This window comes from Rosa chinensis, chromosome 6 (assembly GCF_002994745.2).
Source record: "Rosa chinensis cultivar Old Blush chromosome 6, RchiOBHm-V2, whole genome shotgun sequence".
Classification (NCBI taxonomy): domain Eukaryota; kingdom Viridiplantae; phylum Streptophyta; class Magnoliopsida; order Rosales; family Rosaceae; genus Rosa; species Rosa chinensis.
In genome coordinates this window covers 24,148,709-24,170,033 of record NC_037093.1, presented here as the reverse complement: position 1 = coordinate 24,170,033, position 21,325 = coordinate 24,148,709, and the positions used below count along the sequence as shown (strand labels likewise).

The 21,325-nt window shown below is 36.4% G+C and overlaps 1 protein-coding gene and 1 long non-coding RNA gene across 2 annotated transcripts; both read right to left on the bottom strand.

The window, feature by feature from the left end:
* Nucleotides 1-460: 460 nt before the first annotated feature.
* Nucleotides 461-6,239, bottom strand: LOC112174579 (subtilisin-like protease SBT3.9). Its single transcript, XM_024312378.2, has 11 exons — nucleotides 5,816-6,239; nucleotides 5,616-5,707; nucleotides 5,036-5,133; nucleotides 4,766-4,921; nucleotides 4,571-4,682; nucleotides 3,245-3,788; nucleotides 2,847-2,944; nucleotides 2,510-2,752; nucleotides 1,813-1,927; nucleotides 1,522-1,729; nucleotides 461-1,190 (listed from the first exon to the last, which is right to left on the bottom strand). Exons 1-11 carry the CDS (start codon nucleotides 5,984-5,986, stop codon nucleotides 622-624), a joined length of 2,406 nt encoding a protein of 801 aa, XP_024168146.1. The 5' UTR covers nucleotides 5,987-6,239; the 3' UTR covers nucleotides 461-621.
* A 12,638-nt stretch (nucleotides 6,240-18,877) lies between these two features.
* Nucleotides 18,878-19,740, bottom strand: LOC121049881. Its single transcript, XR_005801512.1, has 3 exons — nucleotides 19,655-19,740; nucleotides 19,104-19,207; nucleotides 18,878-18,996 (listed from the first exon to the last, which is right to left on the bottom strand). It is a non-coding gene; the product is annotated as an uncharacterized LOC121049881 (long non-coding RNA).
* Nucleotides 19,741-21,325: the final 1,585 nt, after the last annotated feature.

The following is a 21,325-nucleotide window of genomic DNA, read 5'->3' as shown; positions in this document are numbered from 1 at the left end:
CATAATATATATATATTGGTTTTTTTTGTTTGTTTAAGAAATCTAGCCCGTCCAAGGTTCCAATCCTGGATCCGCCACTGTTCAAAAGTACTTGCATCTCCGTCAACATCTCATGACAGGTGAGGAGTTGGTTAATACAGACACCATTCAAACTTGAGAATACAATAACCTCGGGGTGCACCTCCACGGGTTTCCCTAGGAAAGGAAATCATTTCCTTAGGAAATCCGATGGGAAAGGAAAACGAACTTCCCACTAACTTTCCTTTCCGCTGTTTGGAAACATTGGGAAAGTAAGGAGAAAATGCATGTTTGTTTCCATTCTAGTGTTTGGTTTGTGTAAGGAAAGGAAACAAAACCATACTAATATTTCATTTTTATCCTCATATAATTACAAAATGTCATAAACTTTTTAAATAAAATTGTCAATAATAATTTCCAACAAGGATATAAATGTACTTATACCATGTAATTAATGCAGGGAAAGTGGAAGGGAAAATGAATTCTTTAAAGGATGAGACGTTATCGAAAGTTTGAAACTAAAAATTTGACCATAGATAGGTAAGAGGACAACTTGTACTACTTTGTCCAAAATAGATGTCTAAAAGTAGTGGCAAATCATCATCATGCCTCTGCATAAAAATCATCAAGGACAGTTCTCACTGTTAGAGGTATCCTCACTACATGAAAACCATCTTCCCAGTACAGATTTCCAAAAGAAAATCTTCCTGCAACTTTTAGCAGGGGACGAAAAACAACCTTGAACTCCAGCCTCTTTGCAGTAGAGTTGAACAACAAAGCCGATGGCTTAACTTTAACAGACACGCCGGCAGGTGTTTGAACCCGAGCAATGTAGATAGAATTAACTGGACCAACATTTGTGACTGTTCTTGATACTGTCATCCTTTCCTTGAGCTCATGAATGGTGATGGAAGGCAGGTTGAGATTAACTTGGACATTGGTCGATTTATGGCATGTGATGCTAGCTCCTGCGATTGCGCTGATGGCTGAATTGTTATACCCCATGGAGCAAAGAAAACGGATGTAATCTGAGGTTTCTATATCATAAATGAGCCCAGGGGCTATGGCTTTGTTAGGATTGACATGTCCACCACCATAGTCGAATGGATCAGCTTTCTTCTGAGGAGCGCCCTCAGCCTCGATACTTTGACCGTATTGATCTTCTAAAGAGGCTGTGAAGAGAAGGACAATCAGTTTTCCAAATATGTGTTTGAATAAGGTGATTATAGAAAAATGAATGTGCATCATAACTAGCATTCTAATCAAGATTAGGCTAAATTTGTTAACAACTTTTAAATACAAGATTCGTAGAAAATTCAAATCTTGAGATACATTTAAAATGGAATTCAAAACAGCATCCTTCTTTTGTCTTCTAGCTCAAGTCTTGATGGATATCATTTATATTTTATCAAGCAATTTAAACCTACAATGAAAACTAACATGGAATCAATCTTCCAAATGAGCCAGAAGAAGTTTATTAAATGCCATGAATTTATTTTTCACCTGTTGTAATAAGGGCAGACTTTATTGCTGCAGGGCTCCATGTTGGGTGGATGCCTTTAAGAAGAGCCACTATACCAGATATATGTGGACAAGCCATGGAAGTTCCTGATTCAATTTTAAAGATGACTGGAGATGGTTGATGTTGTAATAGTGAATAAGCAGGGGACCAAGAGGACAATATATTCACACCAGGAGCAGCAATATCGGGCTGCACCACACATTTGAATATGTTAATCCTATATTAAAACTGTAAAACAAAATCATTGAAAAGCTTATATATAAATTCAGTACCTTCAGTACCGAAGGAGAGACAGAATTGGGTCCTCGAGCAGAGAAGAATGCCACTTCTGGGGATATCTGCTGTTCCAATAGTGTTTTTGTAGGGTTTAACTTGACTATTGGATTTCTGTCGCATAGTCATACCGTTAGAGATTTTGTCTCAGTTCTTCTCAAAATAAGTAACAACTTATAATTACTAGGACTTAAATACAGTTATTAGGATTTTGTTGCAAAGGCATCTAATAATACACATGGTGCTTGACAATCGAGTTAACAATGAAGAAACATAATATCACCGCAGACATTCTATAATTGCAATTATTGTCTCCCTTCTAGCTTTATGCTATAGAAAGAAAATTCGACATATGGAGAGTAAAAATGAGTCCATGGACAAATTACTTGGTTAAGGAATCATTGTCAATATCTATATGATATATCTCAGATTAGATTGTCTAGATAATTACAAGTTCACCATGTTTAAAAGGTCAAAGAGCAAAGCACAACTATGGTTTCACAGCATCTTATAGTGAGGAGAGCATGCAGACTAAAACAATCAGGGAAATGCTAAAAATCAAACACAAAATGAGGAATGAAAATACATCCAGAACGGATGATATTGTCAAGGAGTGCCAGGAATTAAAGCAAGAAAACCACGATGCACTCCAAGTGCAAATTTTGCATGGAGAGAATTTATGCATACTGGAATTACCTGGTTGCTCCAATATATGTGAGAATATATGTGCCAATTGCAAAGTCAATTTGAACACACGGTAGACTATCCGAGGACAAAGAAACATCCTTGCTGGGAAACTGAGCAAAAATGAGACCGGCACCCCCAGCACTCATTACAGTTCTCTGTGCAGCAGTGGATGATCTCTGTGATAGAGATTGGAAACAAAGAACAAATTTTCCATTCGCTAAAGTACCATTTAGAGTTCCCAACTCACAGCTCCTGTTAAAATGCAGATGATTAAAATGTGCAGTCTCTATTGCGGCCTAGGAGACTAAAATTCAATCTCAAATAAGTACAGATAAAGATGTCATACCCGGCACTGTCTTCGTCTGCATCAACAGATGCAATGTCTTGTCCATACACAAGAGGGTAGAACTTGTTCACATCCATCCCTGTATACAAACCCTGACCCTGTATAAGAAAATAAATTTCATTTCTAGGTCCATCTACTTTTAGATATAAAGTGATAATAATGACATAGTATCAAGATGGAAACTCAGAATCAAGATGACATATTGAGGACATAATATTAATGGCTCAATTTAAAACCCGGATCAAGATAATAAATAATTCAATACATTATTGATCAAAAACTTTCGAAACATGACTGTGTTTAGTAGATGCTTTCGTTCTAGTTCATGCTTCATGTTTATTTGATGTCAATACCAACCAAAAATTGTCCATGGCTGAATGAAATAAGCGTAGAATTACCACTACAGTTTGATTGTTTCCCAGGGAGATTGCAGTAGGAAAAGCCCTGTCGATAGTGCTTGCTGCAACAGTGAATATCCAAGGAGCAGAATTTATGATAGTTTGAGAGTATGGGCCAGAGTTTCCAGCAGAGCATACAACTGAAATTCCTTTGGCCACAGCATGAAAAGAACCAATGGACACAACATCCTCAACATAAGAAGCAAGTGGAGGCGGAGAACCTAGAGATGCCGAAAGCACGTCCACACCATCAAAAATTGCATCATCAAATGCAGCAAGTATGTCTGCTGAGCTGCAGCCACCAGTAGCCCAACAAACTTTGTAAATAGCTAACCAAGATGATGGAGCACCTCCTCTTGCCAATCCTGAAGCAAGTCCCATAAAGCTTGCATTTTCTATAAAACCACCGGCTGCAGTGGATGATGTATGAGTACCATGTCCTGAAGCATCTCGGGGAGATAGAAATTCAAACCCATCACTTGTATCTATCTTTCCAAATTCAGCTTCATATCCTTTAATATACCAGCGTGCACCAATAATCTTCCTGCCACATGTATCACATCAAACTAGATACTAAACCATCCCATTATGTAACCTTGCAAGGATAACCTTGATTTCATTAATTATTTCCCTTAGGAACTCCACGTATTAATCAAACTCTGTTCAAGTTAGCTATCTGTACTTGGTTCTAATTCATGCATGAGCATGGTATTTGAGACTATCAACGCCATAAAATGTTTGTGATATTACAGCTATTAAGTGTTAACCATAGAACTATTGTTAAACAACTTATATATGGTAGTTATAGTCAAGCAGTAACATAATAAAATACTAATAATAAAAACCATATTAAAAAAATAAGAAAAAGAGAGGAAGAGACTTTTATCAAAAGCTAGTATCAACTATCAACCAACATTTGATACTTGACTACTGAAAGATTCTTGGATTTCTCGATAATGAAAAGAGATTCTTAGCAAAGTCTGAAAAAGAGAGCAAAATCTGTCAAATTTTAATAAAAATATTCTTATCCTGATATGCTGATGCCACATAGAAAAAGCTATAGGGACAATTTAGAATTTTAAAAACTAGACTACTGCTAAAGGAGTTTCTGCTGTTGACTGTGACCATTGCCACTGCAAAGTATGCTTATAAATTGTTTATAACTATCAAGTGATCCAGTGGAATTTGTTACATAAGCTACTCCTTTCTGAAATTGGTAGGGAGCAATAAAACAGTAGGCACACAACAAATCTCGACTAAACTTATCAAATGAGAAAATGATGAACCACAGAAGAATAAATAAACCAAAAATTAAAAATGACCAACCTGTTGCAATGGGAGTGATTGAACCTTTCTCCTTCTTGACATATGCCTCTCCAACGAGATGGAATGTCTCCCATACCCTCATCTCTAAAGCTTTGAGACTCGGGCCAAATTCCTGAGAAATAAAAAAAAAATTCAGCAAAAATTATACTTAATCGCAAAACTTTACAAGCATGTCAAGAATCTATAAAAGCTGACCAGTGTCCATGACTCCAATAATAGACCCAACGCCTGATTGACACCTTGAAAGAACTCCATTTCTAAAGTGAGAGTCTACTTGCAGAAAGTTCCAACTTCTAGTTGTATGCAAATCAAGAAACCTGTGAGGAATGACACGAACAACACCGGGTACATCTGCATAAAATAAGAGGAAGGTGTATATTACTACATGTACTTGTAGCATAGAACCAGTCCCCGTGACTCAAAAGCACAAAAAACACAGTTTACAGGTCACCAACATTGTAACACCTGCAATATGGTTGGCTTGAGATGGAGTTAGAACTGCAGCGAACCCCGAAAATCCATGCTTGTAGGTGTACAGAATTGATTCCCTTGCGGCTTCTTTGCTGTCAATTTCCAATCACAAACTATTACTTACTATTTCTGGAATCTTGTCCAGTTATTCTGTCAAATACGGTTTCTCCATATGATCTTTCATGTACAAGTAGTTGAATGCATACAAAATGCAGTGTATTATTGTCAGTTTTCATATTGCACAAAAAATATACCATGCCTAAACAATAAGCATGCCCACACAACAGAATACATGCCTTTTTTTTTTTTCCCCTCAGTACTAGTTAAAATACCAGCAGTTTGGACAATGTGACAAATGTAAAGAACAGAATCCTCTCAAAGTTCATACAGCTCATGAGAGTTGTTAGAAAATGCAAACCTCTTCACATATATAGAGCAGAGTCTTCTCTCGGTTTAATATTACATGCAGAACACTTGGCAATTTTCACATATTCATGTCTCACAACATTAGCATTTCTTCTTTTAATGTAATATACATTATAAACTCATAAATAGGAGGTTAGAGCTAATTAACCTTCCAAATACATATGACAGAATCTCATGATGAGACTCAGATACCAGCTCAGGGTTTCCATACTTTCTTTCCCCCATATAAACAATGTAAACCTGGCATAACAAGTCACCAAAAGCCAATGAAAATATAAAAAAATATAAAATAGTAAATTGGACCATTCAAAAAGAAACAACATAATCAAATAGTAAGAGTAGACTTACATTTGCGGAAGCAAAAGAAAGAAGGAACCCATAACTCTGCAGAGCAAGAAGAAGCAAAAGGGTGACAGCAATCCCTGGAGGAGGAGCCATATGAGTGAGTGAGAGTGTGTCCTTCAGTCGGCCTGAAATTGAAGACAAATACATGCACACACAGCTATCTCTGGGGTTCATTAAATTTTTGGATTGAAGGGTTGCTCTGTGTTGTTGTTGACTTGACTAGACTTGGTGGTGGGACTCTGGTCTGCTCCACAACTAATTGGACCGGCAAGGCAGTGCAATATATATAGTGGCGGAGATATAAAGGTTTGCAAGAATTGGCCTTTTCAGATCAGGGGAGAGAATGTGAAAGGTCTGTGGGAAACCATGGAAAGCAGGGTGACTGAACTTTCCACATTGGGGATTTGGGACCCTGAAACCTTACTGGGTCTACGTCGTGTGGTCACTTCATCAACCACTATCAATTGGCGCATCGGTGGCTTGCAGAAAACGCCATTACTATTCCCACCAAATCTTATTATTGGATGACACGTCGTTTTGTGTCAAAATGGCAGCTTAGATTTTACCCAAAGAATAAACCCGCTGGAGGTTTCCTACGTCAGAGTTTCAGAGCGGAATGGTAGCCTGCTTCTTGGTTTTTGAACTAGGTTGGTCTTCTCTCTTTGTGCTCTATGTACTATTTCTTCTATTCATAACTCTAAAATTGGTATTTTGACCTCTCTCTTTTTCTAAGTGATAGTTTACTCTGTCAACTTATGTCAAATTACCAATAAAGTCACAAAAGAGAGAAGAAAAAAAAAAAAAAGTCTCTTGTTATCTCTACAAATAGTACGTAGTCTTTAACTTGAAGAAAACTTTCTACTCTAACATAAATATATTATAGAAGAAAGTGACAATTCAATAATTGAGCAAAGCATCCATGGAACCATGCGATGGCTTCAATTGAGGAAATCGCTAAGAATTGAATGTTGAATTTTGTCGATTTCATTTCTTTAGGTTCATGGAGATTGAAAATAGGGTCAGTCATTAAGATTAATTAGAAGGGTTTTCTTTTTGGGGTTTCATCTGTGGCTTGAATTCGGTATATGTATAAAGATTTTAATTTGAGATTGGATTTTGTGAATTAGGGAGAGGAAGAATGTTACCCCAAGGTCTGATAGAAATAATTCTTTTTTCCAATCGATAGTATACAAGCATCTACAATCAAACATTAAGATTCAAATGGTATTTTTTTTGGTTTTTCATATGCGGTTCTCAAATGGTTTGTATAGAAAATTTTGATCTAAGACTAGATTTAGTGAAATACAGGTTCTTTTTTTTTTGTTCTTTTTTTTTTGTCGTCTTTTGGTAAATCTACTGACTTGTGATTTTAGGGATGGAAAAGGATGACATGTTTGACCAATAGGTCATACAAGACAATGAAGAATTTGGAATGTTTCAATATCTATCTTTTCTTTTTTATTCATCTTTTTGGTTTGAACTGGTAACTTAGCTGTGATCTCAATGGAGAATTTTGGTTAGCTTCTTCTATCACTTGGAAAAAGAGAGAGGTCTAATTTCAAATTTGAAAGTATGAATAGAAGCTATCTTTTAACAAAAGACTTTTATTGGTTTTATTGAACGACGGGCATTGTGGGAAAATTAAGAGGTATAGATAGCAAGTTGATTATTTGTAAAAATAAGTTAGAGGCCTATTAAGTGGGGAAGTCAACCACCACAGGTGGTCGAGTTGGTAAGAGCCTCCAGGTGTGGAACCCCCACACCCGGGTTCGAATCCCGCCGACGCTTATTGGAGTTAAATCTCAATATATTCTTGGTGGCCAGAGGGGAGGAAGCGTTCTGACAAGATCCCCCGAACACGGATTAGTCTCTGGGCCTAGGAAGCCTTTGAGGACACCGTGTGATTAACAAATAAATAAAAAAATGGGGAAGTCCAAATGCCAATTTTAGAGGTATGAATAGAAGCTCCCTATTTTGATTCATTGTAACAATTTCGAATATAAACTATGCGTATGTAAACTCACTTTGGGCTTGGGGTTTGTACCCTCTTAGCCTCAGTTCGTTTGTGGGCCTATTTTGGGTTTAGTGGTTCTTGGGCCTGGGGTTTCTCTCTAGTTCCAAGAGGGTTTGTTTTTTCACTTTAAAGAATTTAGTTGTTTCTTTGTGTTAATAAGTTGCTACCATTTTTTGGTAGAACATAGTGGGTTTGGTCCCGGCTTATGCACCTTGTGTGCCTTGTCTGCTCTATGCTGGTGGCGAGTTCCTTTCATTGGCAAATGGTCGCAACCTTCTAGTGGCAGTAACGTGTCTGCTCTAGTGATAGGTGCAAAAAGTACGACGATATTAATGAGTATATGTCCCATTTTAACCTTGTTTCTCCCTTAGTTTCATGTTTTGAGTCATTGAGTCGTTTTCAGAGTCTTGTTGAGTGTTTGGCATGAAATAGGACGAAAAAATAAAATTCATGAAAAATCATAGTTGGATCAGGATTCCTCACCATTGACTTTTTGCGGTCTTTACATTTTATTAATTCCCTTTTATTTTCTCTAAAAAAAATCTGATATTCTCCTCCTTGTTATAGGAAACCTTGCCTGGTGGAAACCCTTGGAAACAGCAATGATGGAATCAGAAAATAAAGCATTTAAGACGTTTGACCAAGCAATGAAGAAGGGAAATAAAAGAGAAAGACGTTTCAGCTGGAAAATAAATAAAGGAGAAAAATGTTTCAACTGGAAAATAAATAAGAGAAAGACGTTTCAGCTTGTTAAGAGACCCCATTATGAGAGGAATTAAGGTCATAAAGGAGACGTTTCAGCTGGGAAATTAAAGGAATCAAGATGCAATCCCATCCGTCCAAATGATGAAGGGTATGATCGACAAAACCCAACCAATGCTCCCCTATAAATAGGCAACGTCCAGACCAGAATTATCATCACTTCCTGGCCTATCACTTCCTGGCCAAAAACTATTTCATGACTCTGCCCAATTCACTTCTCAAACCTCCATCACCTACAAGACCGTGACCACCATCCATCCATCAATCTACGAAGCTCTTAGGCGCTGAGTCAAGGACGCTCCACCACCATAGCAGAGACAAGTTCATCACCTTGTTGCCAAACCGCTAAGGAAAACGCTTCAAAGTGTAACTATGACTCTACTTACAATTTTTGTTTCGGTTTTGTGTGTTTGGATTTGTGAGTTGTGCAATTGGAGATATGAAATTTTCAGAGTATTTTTATTAATATTTTTGAGATTTTCAGTTTATTATTGAGTTAATTTCGAGAATTCTTTTATGATGCATGTTACAATCTTGTGCTCTTTTACGTGTTTAGGTAATTGTCAGAGTTAGGTTAATAAGTTTGCATGCTAGAATAACGGTGAGAGTTCTTGTATGTTTGCTTAATTTGCCAAGAGTAATTGTTATTTGTTAAGGCGCTAAGTTAAACAAGTAGCAATTAGTTCTAAAAAGTGGTAAAAACCATGTTCAATGGTTAAACGATTCTGAAAATTACGTGTTAAATTCTATGTGTAATGGTTAATTTGCACGTATGAGTTGATTCGAGGGTTAGATAATACTACTAGTTAAGAGAATTACGCTAAGTATTTTAAAAAATTAGTAGTATTAGGCTTGGTAAGGACTTTTCCGATCCAAGCCTATATTAGAACGAATTAGATAAATGGATTGATCCGCTAAGCCTTTTCATTTGGACTCTTATCTAGGCATTTAAGATGGGCACATTTTTGTAGCATGTTGAAATGGATTTTCTGTTTTTACACTTAGTAATTTCCAAGTGGTATTGGTCTAGGTTAGGGAAGTCGATCATTATAGATAGTTTTGTTTGTTTCGTTTTTATTTTAAGTAGATTAGGAACCAAATTTGAAAACCCCCATTTTATTCTTTTATTTGTTAATTGACATTTTTGTATAGGTGTACCCTACAATCCCCGGACTGAATGATCTCTGTTTATCCTATACTGACAACTACATTTTGCAGGGTTAAATTGTAAGACTATTTTAGCCGCATCATCTAGGTAGGCAGTGAGTTTCTTACTTGGTCAAATGTGACAGGACCCGTCCCGGATTTCACCCTAAAATCGGAAGTGGCCCTGCGGGGCCCACCTTAGAAGAAATTCTACCAAAAATTTGGCGGAACTTCCCCTAACAATGGACTACCCAAAACCTGTAGAAAAACATTTACACTTCTAAGCAATCCATGCATCCTTATTCTCCTGGAGCCACCCTGCTCCCCAAATCACAACTCCAATTTCACAAATATCAGTCTCATCCCAAAAATAATATTAATCCCACAGGTTATCAGAGCAATACTAATCCACTAGGTAACAAAGAAAACAAAAATAGAATGAGTACGCAGAAGCAATGCTGTTGGCTATGCCTCGACTCCATGTATGCCCAATCTCAAACTAAACTGGCCTGCAAACTGGGCATTTAAAACCGAAGGGCCCAGGGGAAAACATTTAAAAAAATCGTTAGAGTGAGTGGACAAAAAAAATAAGTAATTTCGAATGAATAAGTAAAACTTAATGCTTTCCCAAGTTATTCTCTAAAAACTCGCATGCAGTAACAATCTTGGAAACACTCTTAATCATCACCTTTACTGCAATCTCTTAAGATCTCATCCTCAATCCTTTTTTAAAACATCCTTTTTTCAAGAGGTTCATTTGATGACTAGAAAGGACTGCTGTCTAGTCATCTCATGTCATCTGGGAGGGACTGCCACCCAGATGACGCATCGGAAGGAACTGCCAACCGGAATAAGAGGCGATGGATAGAAGGGACTGCCAACTAACCACAGGTAGTTAGAAGGGACTGCCAACTAACTACCTCATGTCATCTGGAAGGGACTGCCAACCAGGTGACGCATCGGAAGGGACTGCCAACCAGACTATTACCTAGAAGGGGCTGCCAACTAGGTAATGCATGCATGCGCTGACTGATAGTCTCCTCAATAAACTGGAAACAACCTCTTTCAATTACTTGCTTTCGGAAAGAAATCTCAATCTAACTTCAAGGATGACAAGTGCGGAGCTCAAAGCTCAATAAATCTCTATAATTCAATCATGCTCAAATATTCGATGAAACATTCGTACTCGTGAATCCTCATAAAAACCGATATTCGAAATCAATAATTCTCATAATATTTTCTTAATTAGTCACTTCCTGAAAAACATTTCCCAACTCAATAACTCATAAATAAATAGCTTGAAAAAAAATCTATTGAAAGCCCTCGGGAAGGAAATCCACTAAAAATCCCGTAACTCATAGAACATAATAAATCTCAAGAAATCAAGCTCATAAAATCATAACACTCAATCGGAAAATAATAATATACTGCATGCACATTTAATTTAAAATAAATGTCCACTCACAGTACAATTTAGGCAATCACGCATACGAATTCCTTCATCGAGTAATAGCTCAGTATATCGCCCTGTACACAATTATAATTCGTGAATATCGATTCGGCAATTAAATACGATTCCTAAAATCAAATCCTCATAATCATATCTTCACTTCTTCTCGGATTCAACCCAAATTATACCACTAATACCAATTCGTTAATTTAAAGGTTCCAAGGTAGAACCGAGAGATATCCAACGATCGGATTCTCGTAAATCAGTGATCGAAATTCTAAATTTCAGAAATTTATAATCGATTGAAAACTTCCCCAATCTTCACCAAACTTCATATATAAGCTCTACAACATTTATAGGATTTAATAGGCTAAAAATTGAATTTAAAAGGCAGCCCTACGTGCCTCCACGTGCAACCTATAGTGGTGGCGCGTGGGGTTCACGCGCCACCGGCAACCAGCTCCGATAGCCACCAAAATTTGGTAGCACCACCTACTCAATAAACCCAACCTCTTTCTCAACTACAACAAGTTCCAATTTTACCTGAAAGAGCTCCAATTTGGCCGGTGAAAAATTCCCAGAAAATTCAAGAACCCTAGGATTTGAAATTTCTTCGATTCGCTCTCTACACCACGAATTGAAGCTAGAAGTTTGAGGGGAAATGACAAATGGCTCGAGGGGCTTCTACTATGCCTAGTTTTGTGGCCGGAGATGGCCAGAAGTGGAAGAAATCAACGATTGAAGCCGACTGCTACAGTAAAGTTTGGAAGCCCGATTTGCGAAATTCCAGCCAAATCGTTGTGAATCACCACCGTAGGCGTGTCAAGGGGCAGGAGGAGCGTCGTCCTATGCCTTGGGTTCGTCGTTTGGGTGGCCGGAAGGAGAAGATTGCCGGAAATCAAAGGGAGGCCGAAGGGAAGAGAGAGTTACCGAGCTGGGGTGGATTTCCGAAAATTAAAATCTACCAACAGTAATTTCCATATATATATAATTACCATGAACAGTAATTTTCATATTTTAAGCCATAACTTTCACATACGAATTTCGATTTTTATGTATCACATATGCACGCGCTCGGTTTAACGTCCTCTACAACTTTCATGAAGGAAATTTTCTCAAATTTTGACCCGAACAAAAAGTCAACTTTTAGGGCCACTAAAAGTATCAAAACAGAGTAAAAGTTGAAGTAATTGTCGTTTACCGTCCAAATGACTAGTAAACGGTTAATTTAAGATATGGGACATTACAAAATGGTTGCTGCCTCCTAGTGGCAGAGTGAAACTAAGTGTCATCAGATTTATATTATGGTGGCAATATAGTGAGAAAGCTGCGCTATTTGTAATGATGTTTCTTTGTAATAAAATTATGTTTCTGGTAGGCCACCATAATTGTAGAGCGAATGGAATAGTCAATAGTGTACTCTTCGCTAATTGATGCTTGTTAGAATACATTGTTTTAGGTAGAATACATTGCTAGAATAGTTCTCTTAATGCTTATTGTCATAACGGGTTTAGGCACCATGTCCCCATGTATTATTCGGTTTCACTAATTAAGGCTTGAAGGCAGCCGTGTTGGCCCTCATTCAAAAAAAAAAAATATATATATATATATATATATATATACATATATATACTTGGTTTAGGAATATCTGGAAAATCAGTTGAGAAACAATAACATAATTTTACAAAGTCAGACTAGAGTCAAGCTAATAGGGTTTTCTTTTCCCGCTGATTCTGCCAAGCCAATTCCCTTGACTGTGGTTTGGCGGGATAGTAGACAGTGACAATGGGAATCTCGTTAATCAATACCAGCGTTGGGTCTATGTTTCCTTAGTCTCCTAGGTTAGAATATTTCAAATGGATGGTTGATCAATGCATGGCTGCATTGAATGTGTGTGTGTGTGTGTTGTGCTTGCTAGGGTAGTTATAAACCGTCATGAGAAATTGAGGATCATTTGAAAGGTGGGGAATGAACAAATAAAATGGGAGTTATATCTAAAAAAATATGTCTGTCCAGACTCGTAACATTTCGCAAAAGGCCCACTGCTTTTAATTATGTATATCTTTCATATTAACTATCAATTACTTACAAGTTATGTTGCTCTATAATATAGTGTTGATAGTTAAAGAAGTGTTGATCAATTCTATGTATATCGAACATACGGGATTAGACTGGGATATTATGTAGATTTGTAGGTTGAAGGACATTGGAATGTGAAAGACTTATAGGGAATGTGTCCATTCTACTTCCTTAGGCATCAGAAATCACCAAGGATCGAAGCTTCTTGTAAATGGTGTTAGAAAATTTAATGGTTTAATTGCTATATTAATAAGAAATTAAGAGGTCATTTTTACAGATAAATCTAACCAAAATAAAGCTAATAAAAGTTAGAAAAACTTTAAACAATATGGTCAAGTCTAGAACTTGATTTTATCTCCTTAAGATGAAATTTCCTCCTCATCGGTGCTTAAAGGTTTCAATGGTAAACGTCTTTCAAGATACAACGTCATTCTTCTTGTGGTAGTAGCACTCCAAGCCTAAAGAACATCGAACTTAGATTGTGGTTGAACTCTCTCTTAAAAAAAAAAAACTTGATGACTTTTCAAGACACTAAAAAGACTTATAGTGAAAGGAGAGGAGGAAAGATGAATTCAATGAATGCTTTTCAGAATATAATGTAACAATTGTTTTATAGATGTAAGGTGACTCTTGGAAAAGAGATGACTTTTCACCAAAAAGTGTCTTTTGTGAATAATCATGAGTGCTCATTGTATATTCATTTACACATATTCGACTTCACACATTTTACTAAATTATTCATCCACAAATTATTAATATTAAATTTTCCAACAATCGCCCACATAAATGAAATAATTAGTTAGAAAAGAAAATTTCAAAATACGACAAGCGTGGACATATGAGACAGTTCGGTTGAAAGGATACTGCATCAGGATATGTAGCTTTTGGCCTTAAACCTTCCTTAATGAAATACCATTGGATTTACTAACTAATTAATGGAAGTGATGTCTTAAACTATTCAGCCATTTATGTAAACCAAAATAATAGTATTCACATAATACATTTTCATACACATCTAGTTCTAGGATTGTGTCCTTCTGGCCATGGACAATATAGGATATTCATGGTTGATTTAGTGAATTTAACCTTCAAAATTCTCATAGAAACGACCTCATTTGACACTCATATAGGTATAGTAACCATTAAAACCAAACTTACCCTAACTCATTACGCATTGTTTCATCATAAGATATGGGAAGGAGATTTATCTCCACAATGCTACTTCAAAGTCGTGCACCATTTAGTTGTCCCTTCGAACCTAGATCTTGGGATCTCCAATCAATTAGGTTGGGTATCCAAAGTGGTGACTTTAAATTTTAGGCTTATATCCCATTCCCTTCGATGATTAAGTTACTCTCTAGTCAAATGTCAATTGAAGTAATATAATTTGGCCCATTTGTTTGACTAAAATATATCATTCGGATACAAATTCGACACTTAAAACCAAATTTCACAAAGAGTAGTTATTTACACGTTAAGTCTACCATACACTAGTTGAGACTTTTTTGAAGGAAGATAGCAATTGCATTCATAGTAAACTCAAGCTAGAATGGTACGATACATAGTTCCCATCAAGGGTGATAGGTGTCATTACATTTAAAATAATTCCGCTCTTTTATTCAGGAGCCTATCAAAACAAGAATATTTTAGCTAGGAATAATAGCAAAGAAAAGCTTCTGAAGCCAATGCGCTCAATTGCGGTGCATCAAGAAACTCTTCCTCTTTGGATGTAGGATACCAACATTCTGTAGGCCAGATAGATAAGAGAAAATTCTTGTAATTAGACAAAATCTAAAAACATAGAGTTGGGCCTAGGTCAAAACAACCCAGCCCAAAATAGTAGCCCAACAGCCCCAAGAAAGAAGCCCAAACTCAGGACCAAACAAGGATGGCTTGACCCAAGCCCACAGTATTTCTTCAGCCGCACTGGTCGACCGCCCCGACTCTCGACGCCGCGGCCAAACGACACCAGTCCTTGTGCTGTCGCAGCCAACCGACGCCATCCCCTGCAGCCTCAACGCATCACTCAACCTCACTGCCCCAACCCATGGCGAAACCTGATCTCCAGCACGCCGCCACCACCCATTCAGCCCCTCCATCATGTCATCAATCATGGAGGTGCCCCAATTCATTTTTCTGCATTGTATACCTCCAAACTCATGGATCATTTCGTTGCTTTCATTTTTCTTATGGAGAACTAATCTCCTCGCTAAGGCTAGGGGAGAAACTTTGAATTTCCTATGTAGTTTTTATTAGTTCGATTCAACAAGAAATTCAATGCAAATTCAGCTTTTGGATGTTCAAGTTTAATTTATGTGTTTACCTTTTTGATTGATTGATGGATATTTGATAATCTATTTCATAGGTTCAACCATGTTTTTCCTATTGTGTAGTAAAAATATCCATGCTTTTGAGACTAAGTAAAGTGCAGGTTGATAAATAATTTCGTTGGAATTGTTTCTTGATAGGTTGTTGCCATAGTATAAGTTATGATTGAAATATTCCTAGAGAAATTGACTGAGCTTTGTGTGTTTGAACAACCTCAAATTGGATTCATCTTTAGTGTCAGTTTTCTTGAATAAGTTCTAAGGAAAATAATCGAATTGACATAATTGCATTGGTGATTGAAGGTTGAACCCCAAAGCCTTAGTGTATGTCCTTATTAAATTTCTTCTTCAATTAAACTCATTCAAATTGTTTTCTTTTCAGTTTATTCATAATTCTGTGTATTCTCTCACTGCTTTCGGCGGAACGACACTCGTGCTTTTGAGTCTGTAGTCTGTACTACTACGCAACTCTTGCACTTGGGATCAGCAAGCAGAAAACGTATGTTTAATCATTTAATTAGCACAATGTTCGTTTTAGTTTTTTCTAATGGACTACATTTGTTTACACAATTTTGAATGACCAAATAATTATGGATTTGGTTGATTTTCTGTAAACACAATTCTTGCATAGGAATCTAAAGATCAATGGTTGGAATATCATTGAATTATGTCATATACTAGTGCAAAATAATAAAAATCCTCAAATTCTTAAAATAAGGATGTTCTTTCTAGAACGGGTCTCTATATATACATGTGTGTGTATATATGAGATCGGTTAATTAAGATGTGAATATGTGACTGAAAAGTGAGTTTATTCAAGGAAATCCTTAGATTTTAAAATCTAAGGAGAGTCCTTAGCATAGAAAGACTGTACACACACACACATATTATTTATTACAATTGACAGCAAAAGAACATTGTTGATATGACATACATTGTAGTGTGGCTAATTAGACATTATTGTTTTTGATTTTGTTTGAGTTATATGGAAGCGAATGAATTTGATGGCATGGTTAAGTACTCTTCAGAGTCTTTCCAACATTCTAACAACTGCTTTTATGGAAGGGTGATTCACCACTTCACCAGGTACCAATGGATGCACCAAAGTGCAACAATCACTAGATTCTTAGCTATTTTAGCCTCTTCATCTGCATTTACCTTATAATCTAGCTTTTCTGCTTCAATTAGATGATTATATATATCCATTTAGGAAAACAATATTCTCCATTATTGCTGGATTGAAGAATAGTTTCCTTCCTTGTTCCAATCATTTTAAGCACTAGCATCCCAAAAATATATACATCTGATTTGTAACATATAGTTTCAAAGTTCCTTGAAAAGATTTAGTTAGACCAAAATTCCCAGCTCTTAGGATTGAATCTAACAAGACATTATGAGCAGGCTTGATGTCGAACTAAAGAATTCTCTAGCGTCACCCTTGGTGAAGATATTCAATTCTTTTTGCAATACCAATAATGATATGATGAACTCTTTCCCAACCCAATGAAGGGTTTTCATTACATTATGTTGATAATATAAACTTCTCTAGGGACTTGTTTGGCATAAGCTCATAAATAAGAGCACGCTCGCATCCCTTAGCAGAAAATAGAAACCCAAGGAGGCGGACCACATTAGCATGTCTGAATTCTATCATTGACAAAATCTACTCAATTTCATTTGAATTTTTTGAGAATTTTTATGGTGAGTAGAATTCCACTAGCAATCTTTCCACTGAGAACACTTCCAAGACCTCATTCACCTAACTTCTTGAGCTTGTTTGTCATATTTCTTTAAATTTTTTTTTAATCAAAGGAAATAAATTCATTAACATGGAAGGGCACGTTATAAGTAATATGAACAATATAAACAAGAGCCACTAATAGACCTATTCATAACATAATGTCAGACCAACATATGCCTCAATCAATCATTGTAAGTCTGTCCGAACGAACAATATAGGAGACACACACTTTTCAATACACCATAAGGCTAGAAAAATAGTTGCACCGACCATGGAGACTCCAATTGACAAAGTGCCAAACTGGGTCTAAACCTGTGAAGGTTATACATGTGCTCGACTCAACCCCACCTTTTGCTAAGTGAATACATATGATAGACTTATAATTTCAGGTGAATTTATCACTGGTCAACGGTGTCATGTCATTTCAGCATAACAAAATGGGGAAGGGCCAAACTTAATTTACAAAAAAATAAAAATAAATAAATAAATAAAAATAAAACATCAACAACAAAATGCAAACTCCCAGGCCCAAATAAAATGATTCCAGTCAGAGGCCTAAAATTGAGCCCAAATCTACAACCAATTTTGGACCAGACCCAATCCTACGCCCAAGCCTACTCCCATCTTTGTTGCAGCCAGATCAACTTGTCGTCCCAAACCTCTGTCGCTTCAGACAAGCCACACCCCGATCGAATCACGTTCACAAATGTCGAAGACGCAAACCCGACGTGTGGCCTCTCTACTTCAGACTTCACAACACCCATGGGACGATTCGTTGGCCAGAATAGAGATATGATCGAATGGATCTTCGGTCTGTCTTGTACACCTTTCTTAACTCTAAAATGACCGTCCATAACTTGAGGGCACACCAAAAAGAATGATTTGATGAAGAGACTGCAAAAATGGTTACAATTGGTGTAGTTAAAAAGCAAACGAAAAAAATATAGTGAATGTCTTAATGAAGAGGTGAACGTACGTACTCGCTTCAATGCTTGCAGCAATTGTGGCTCCTGACATTATTTTTGTCGGCAACTTTAGTTCTTTCTCTCTCTCAAGTAGAAGTTGAACCGTAAATTTAACCTCTAGCACTTTCACCCCATCCTGTAACTCCTTCACTTCATCCTTAAATTCCTTGAAATAAACACTATAATGACAAAGAAAAACAATGATTAGTAGGTGAGGAACTGAGGATGATGGAGATAAATTTGATGGATATGGTAATAACCTTTTTCTTTCATCATGTTGCTGCAGTTGAGCTTCATCTTTAGCTTGAGCTTCAACATTAGTGATGTTGGAGACAACGACAATATCCTGTTCCTGATAGTATGTGAAGGTAATATGTGAAGATAAATATTAATCTTCATTGAGATGTAAAAGTGTACACACACCTTTGAGAAAGCATGAAGTTCTGTTATATTTAAGTTTGGAGCATCGTTCACTATCAGTAGACCAAACCTTTAGAAAAAGAAAAAACTAAAATTAGTCAAAATAACATACTTGCAAACTCAATATGTTAATTGTATAACATACCTTCCATCTGCTCTTATTTTTGCCTTTGCTTCATCATATAACTTCTTTTGTTCCTTATAAATATCTTTAGCAGAAATTCTAGAAATTCTACCATACGTCATATTTTTCAACAAATTGTCTCCATGCAAGGGAAAGCTATAGCAACAACGTAAAACACACCATTAAATAACACCAGTAAGTGCATGTACAAATCTTAACCTAAACAAACCAAATGTAGCAAAAAAATTGACCACATATAGCACCTCTTTGCTATCTCGAGCATTTTATCTGGCCTAAAACTACACGCTCTTGAGAAATCAAGGTACATGACCTTTTGCTTCTCCTTTGCTCCATCTTCCTTTGGGAGCTGCACACAACCAAAACAAATGGAATACGTACAATTGTAAAAGACTGTGAATATGAGAGTACATGTATATATACCGAAGGTTATATATCCAGTACACACGTCTATTGCACAACAAACAAATTTCCAGAGATTACCGTACGTCTCAACCTAAACTCAAGGGCCATGATATAGTGGTGGATATTGAAATGATATATGTCTTTGACTTCTAAAGAATCACAATTAATTGGCTGTTTTTCTTCATTTGAAGTCCGGAACCGAAGTTTGTTTTTTCTTCATTTGAACACGTCTATTTCACAATTTTTTTTTCTTCTTGGCCAAAAAAATAAATACATAGGGCAGCTAGCTTAGGAAGAAAGAAACCATCGGGAGGGAATATACCAAACCTAGACTAGCTAGAATGCATTATCTTGACATCTTAACATAAGAATCATGAACTAAGTCACTTACTTGGCTAATGACACAGAATCGGTGACACAGATCTGTCCTTGTCCTGGCCGACTTCTCATGGCCAGATATAAGGGTTACAGATTTTTTCTTGATTCCTCCTGCCATAAGGTAATAACAATAATTACAACACTAGCGAATAGTTTCAAAACTAAATAGCTCTGATATATCAAATAGATCTGTATACGTTGATTGATTTAAAATGAGCTTTCAATGGTCAATTAAAAATTCTAGAGCAGATCGAGCATATTTATTCTTATTAAGACTTTAGTTATTTTCAAATAGTTAAGGATGCATCCCGAAACCATACTCTTAGACTCTTAGCAGCTTAGTAAGATCATGAGAAAGCAGTAGCATCTCATTGTAGGATTATATACACTATTTCAAGGTGAAAGCATCCTTAAGATATCGAATGTAGATCTTACAGCTTATCAATAGATCTAAGTGTGCAAACTTGTGTTCTCAGAATGCTCAATCTATCATGCACTTCAGGCTGATATGATTGATATCAATACAAATTAATCAATCTATTGTTTTTACAATCTTAATTACTAGACGAGCATATTGTCTCCCTAGCCTCCTAGGTGACAAAATTGTCCTGCAACTAATTGAAATATATAGTTTCATGTAATACATGATCACACAAGTTTATGTTTAATTTTTACTAGTGTCACTTTATTTTTGAGACAGGAGATGGACATGTTTAACTTACCACCAAGCCGAGCATCAACCCTTTCCAAGTAAGTTTTAATTCTTCCTGCAGCCATGGCTCTATCTGCAAAATAACAGAAGAAGAATAATTTGATTACGAAACCCAAGAAACCAAAAACAACGAATAGTCATTAACAATATAATGAAACTCTAATCTATTTGTTGATACGGTAAAATTACCTAATGCCGAGTTCACATCAAAAGGCCTAGTTTGAATTAAATAGGGAACTCTGTGGACATGGGTTTTGGAGTCCTTAAGGGATCCGAATTCAGATGTTGCTGGGAGAACAAGTGGTAACCTACATCTAGAAGATCATGAATTCTAACTTACTCTATTCTAAGTCATCGAATCTATCACATTCTAAGAGTGCTCAGGTGTAATGTAGATATGAGGTGTGAGCGATCTTTATTCACTAGTAAAACCCTAAGGGCCTTAACGCCAAACTGAACGTAACCCGAATTGGAACCACTGTAAATTCGTGTTCTATTTGTTATCAATCTCTCATCAACATCGGGAGTTTTTCCCATAGGAAGTATTGATTACCAAAGCCAACAGTGGAACTTTTTAAGAAATCTATGAAATTTAAAAGTCCCAGTGTATTCAATATAGACTTTCAGCAGTCGATGAAAGTTTTGGGTATTCGATTAGAATTTTTAAAGACTTTATGAATTCCACCAAAATCTATGAATATTCAATTAGGACTTCTAAAAATGAATAAAAGTTTAGAGGTATTCAAAATTTCATTCATACTTATGGAATTAGAAAATCAAGAATAATCATGGACTTTGTAGTGTTAACTATACATACCAAATTCCAATAATTTTCTAGCCACGAGACCAAAGATTTGAAAAAGTCTATCAAAGATTTTTTTTTTTTTTTTTTAAATCTATCAAAGTTTTCTTTCTACGCGCAAAGAGGTTGGTTATCTATCATCTCTCTTCCTTTTTCTTCTTATCTTTTCT

Bases quoted from the DNA above. Each gene is read 5' to 3' on its own strand.
- LOC112174579 (XM_024312378.2), bottom strand. From the start codon at position 5,986: ATGAACCCCAGAGATAGCTGTGTGTGCATGTATTTGTCTTCAATTTCA. The intron at 4,922-5,035 runs GTGTTACAATGT...TATTTTATGCAG, and splicing joins TCAAGCCAACCATATTGCAG to ATGTACCCGGTGTTGTTCGT. The intron at 1,730-1,812 runs GTACTGAATTTA...TGTGTGGTGCAG, and splicing joins TCTCTCCTTCGGTACTGAAG to CCCGATATTGCTGCTCCTGG.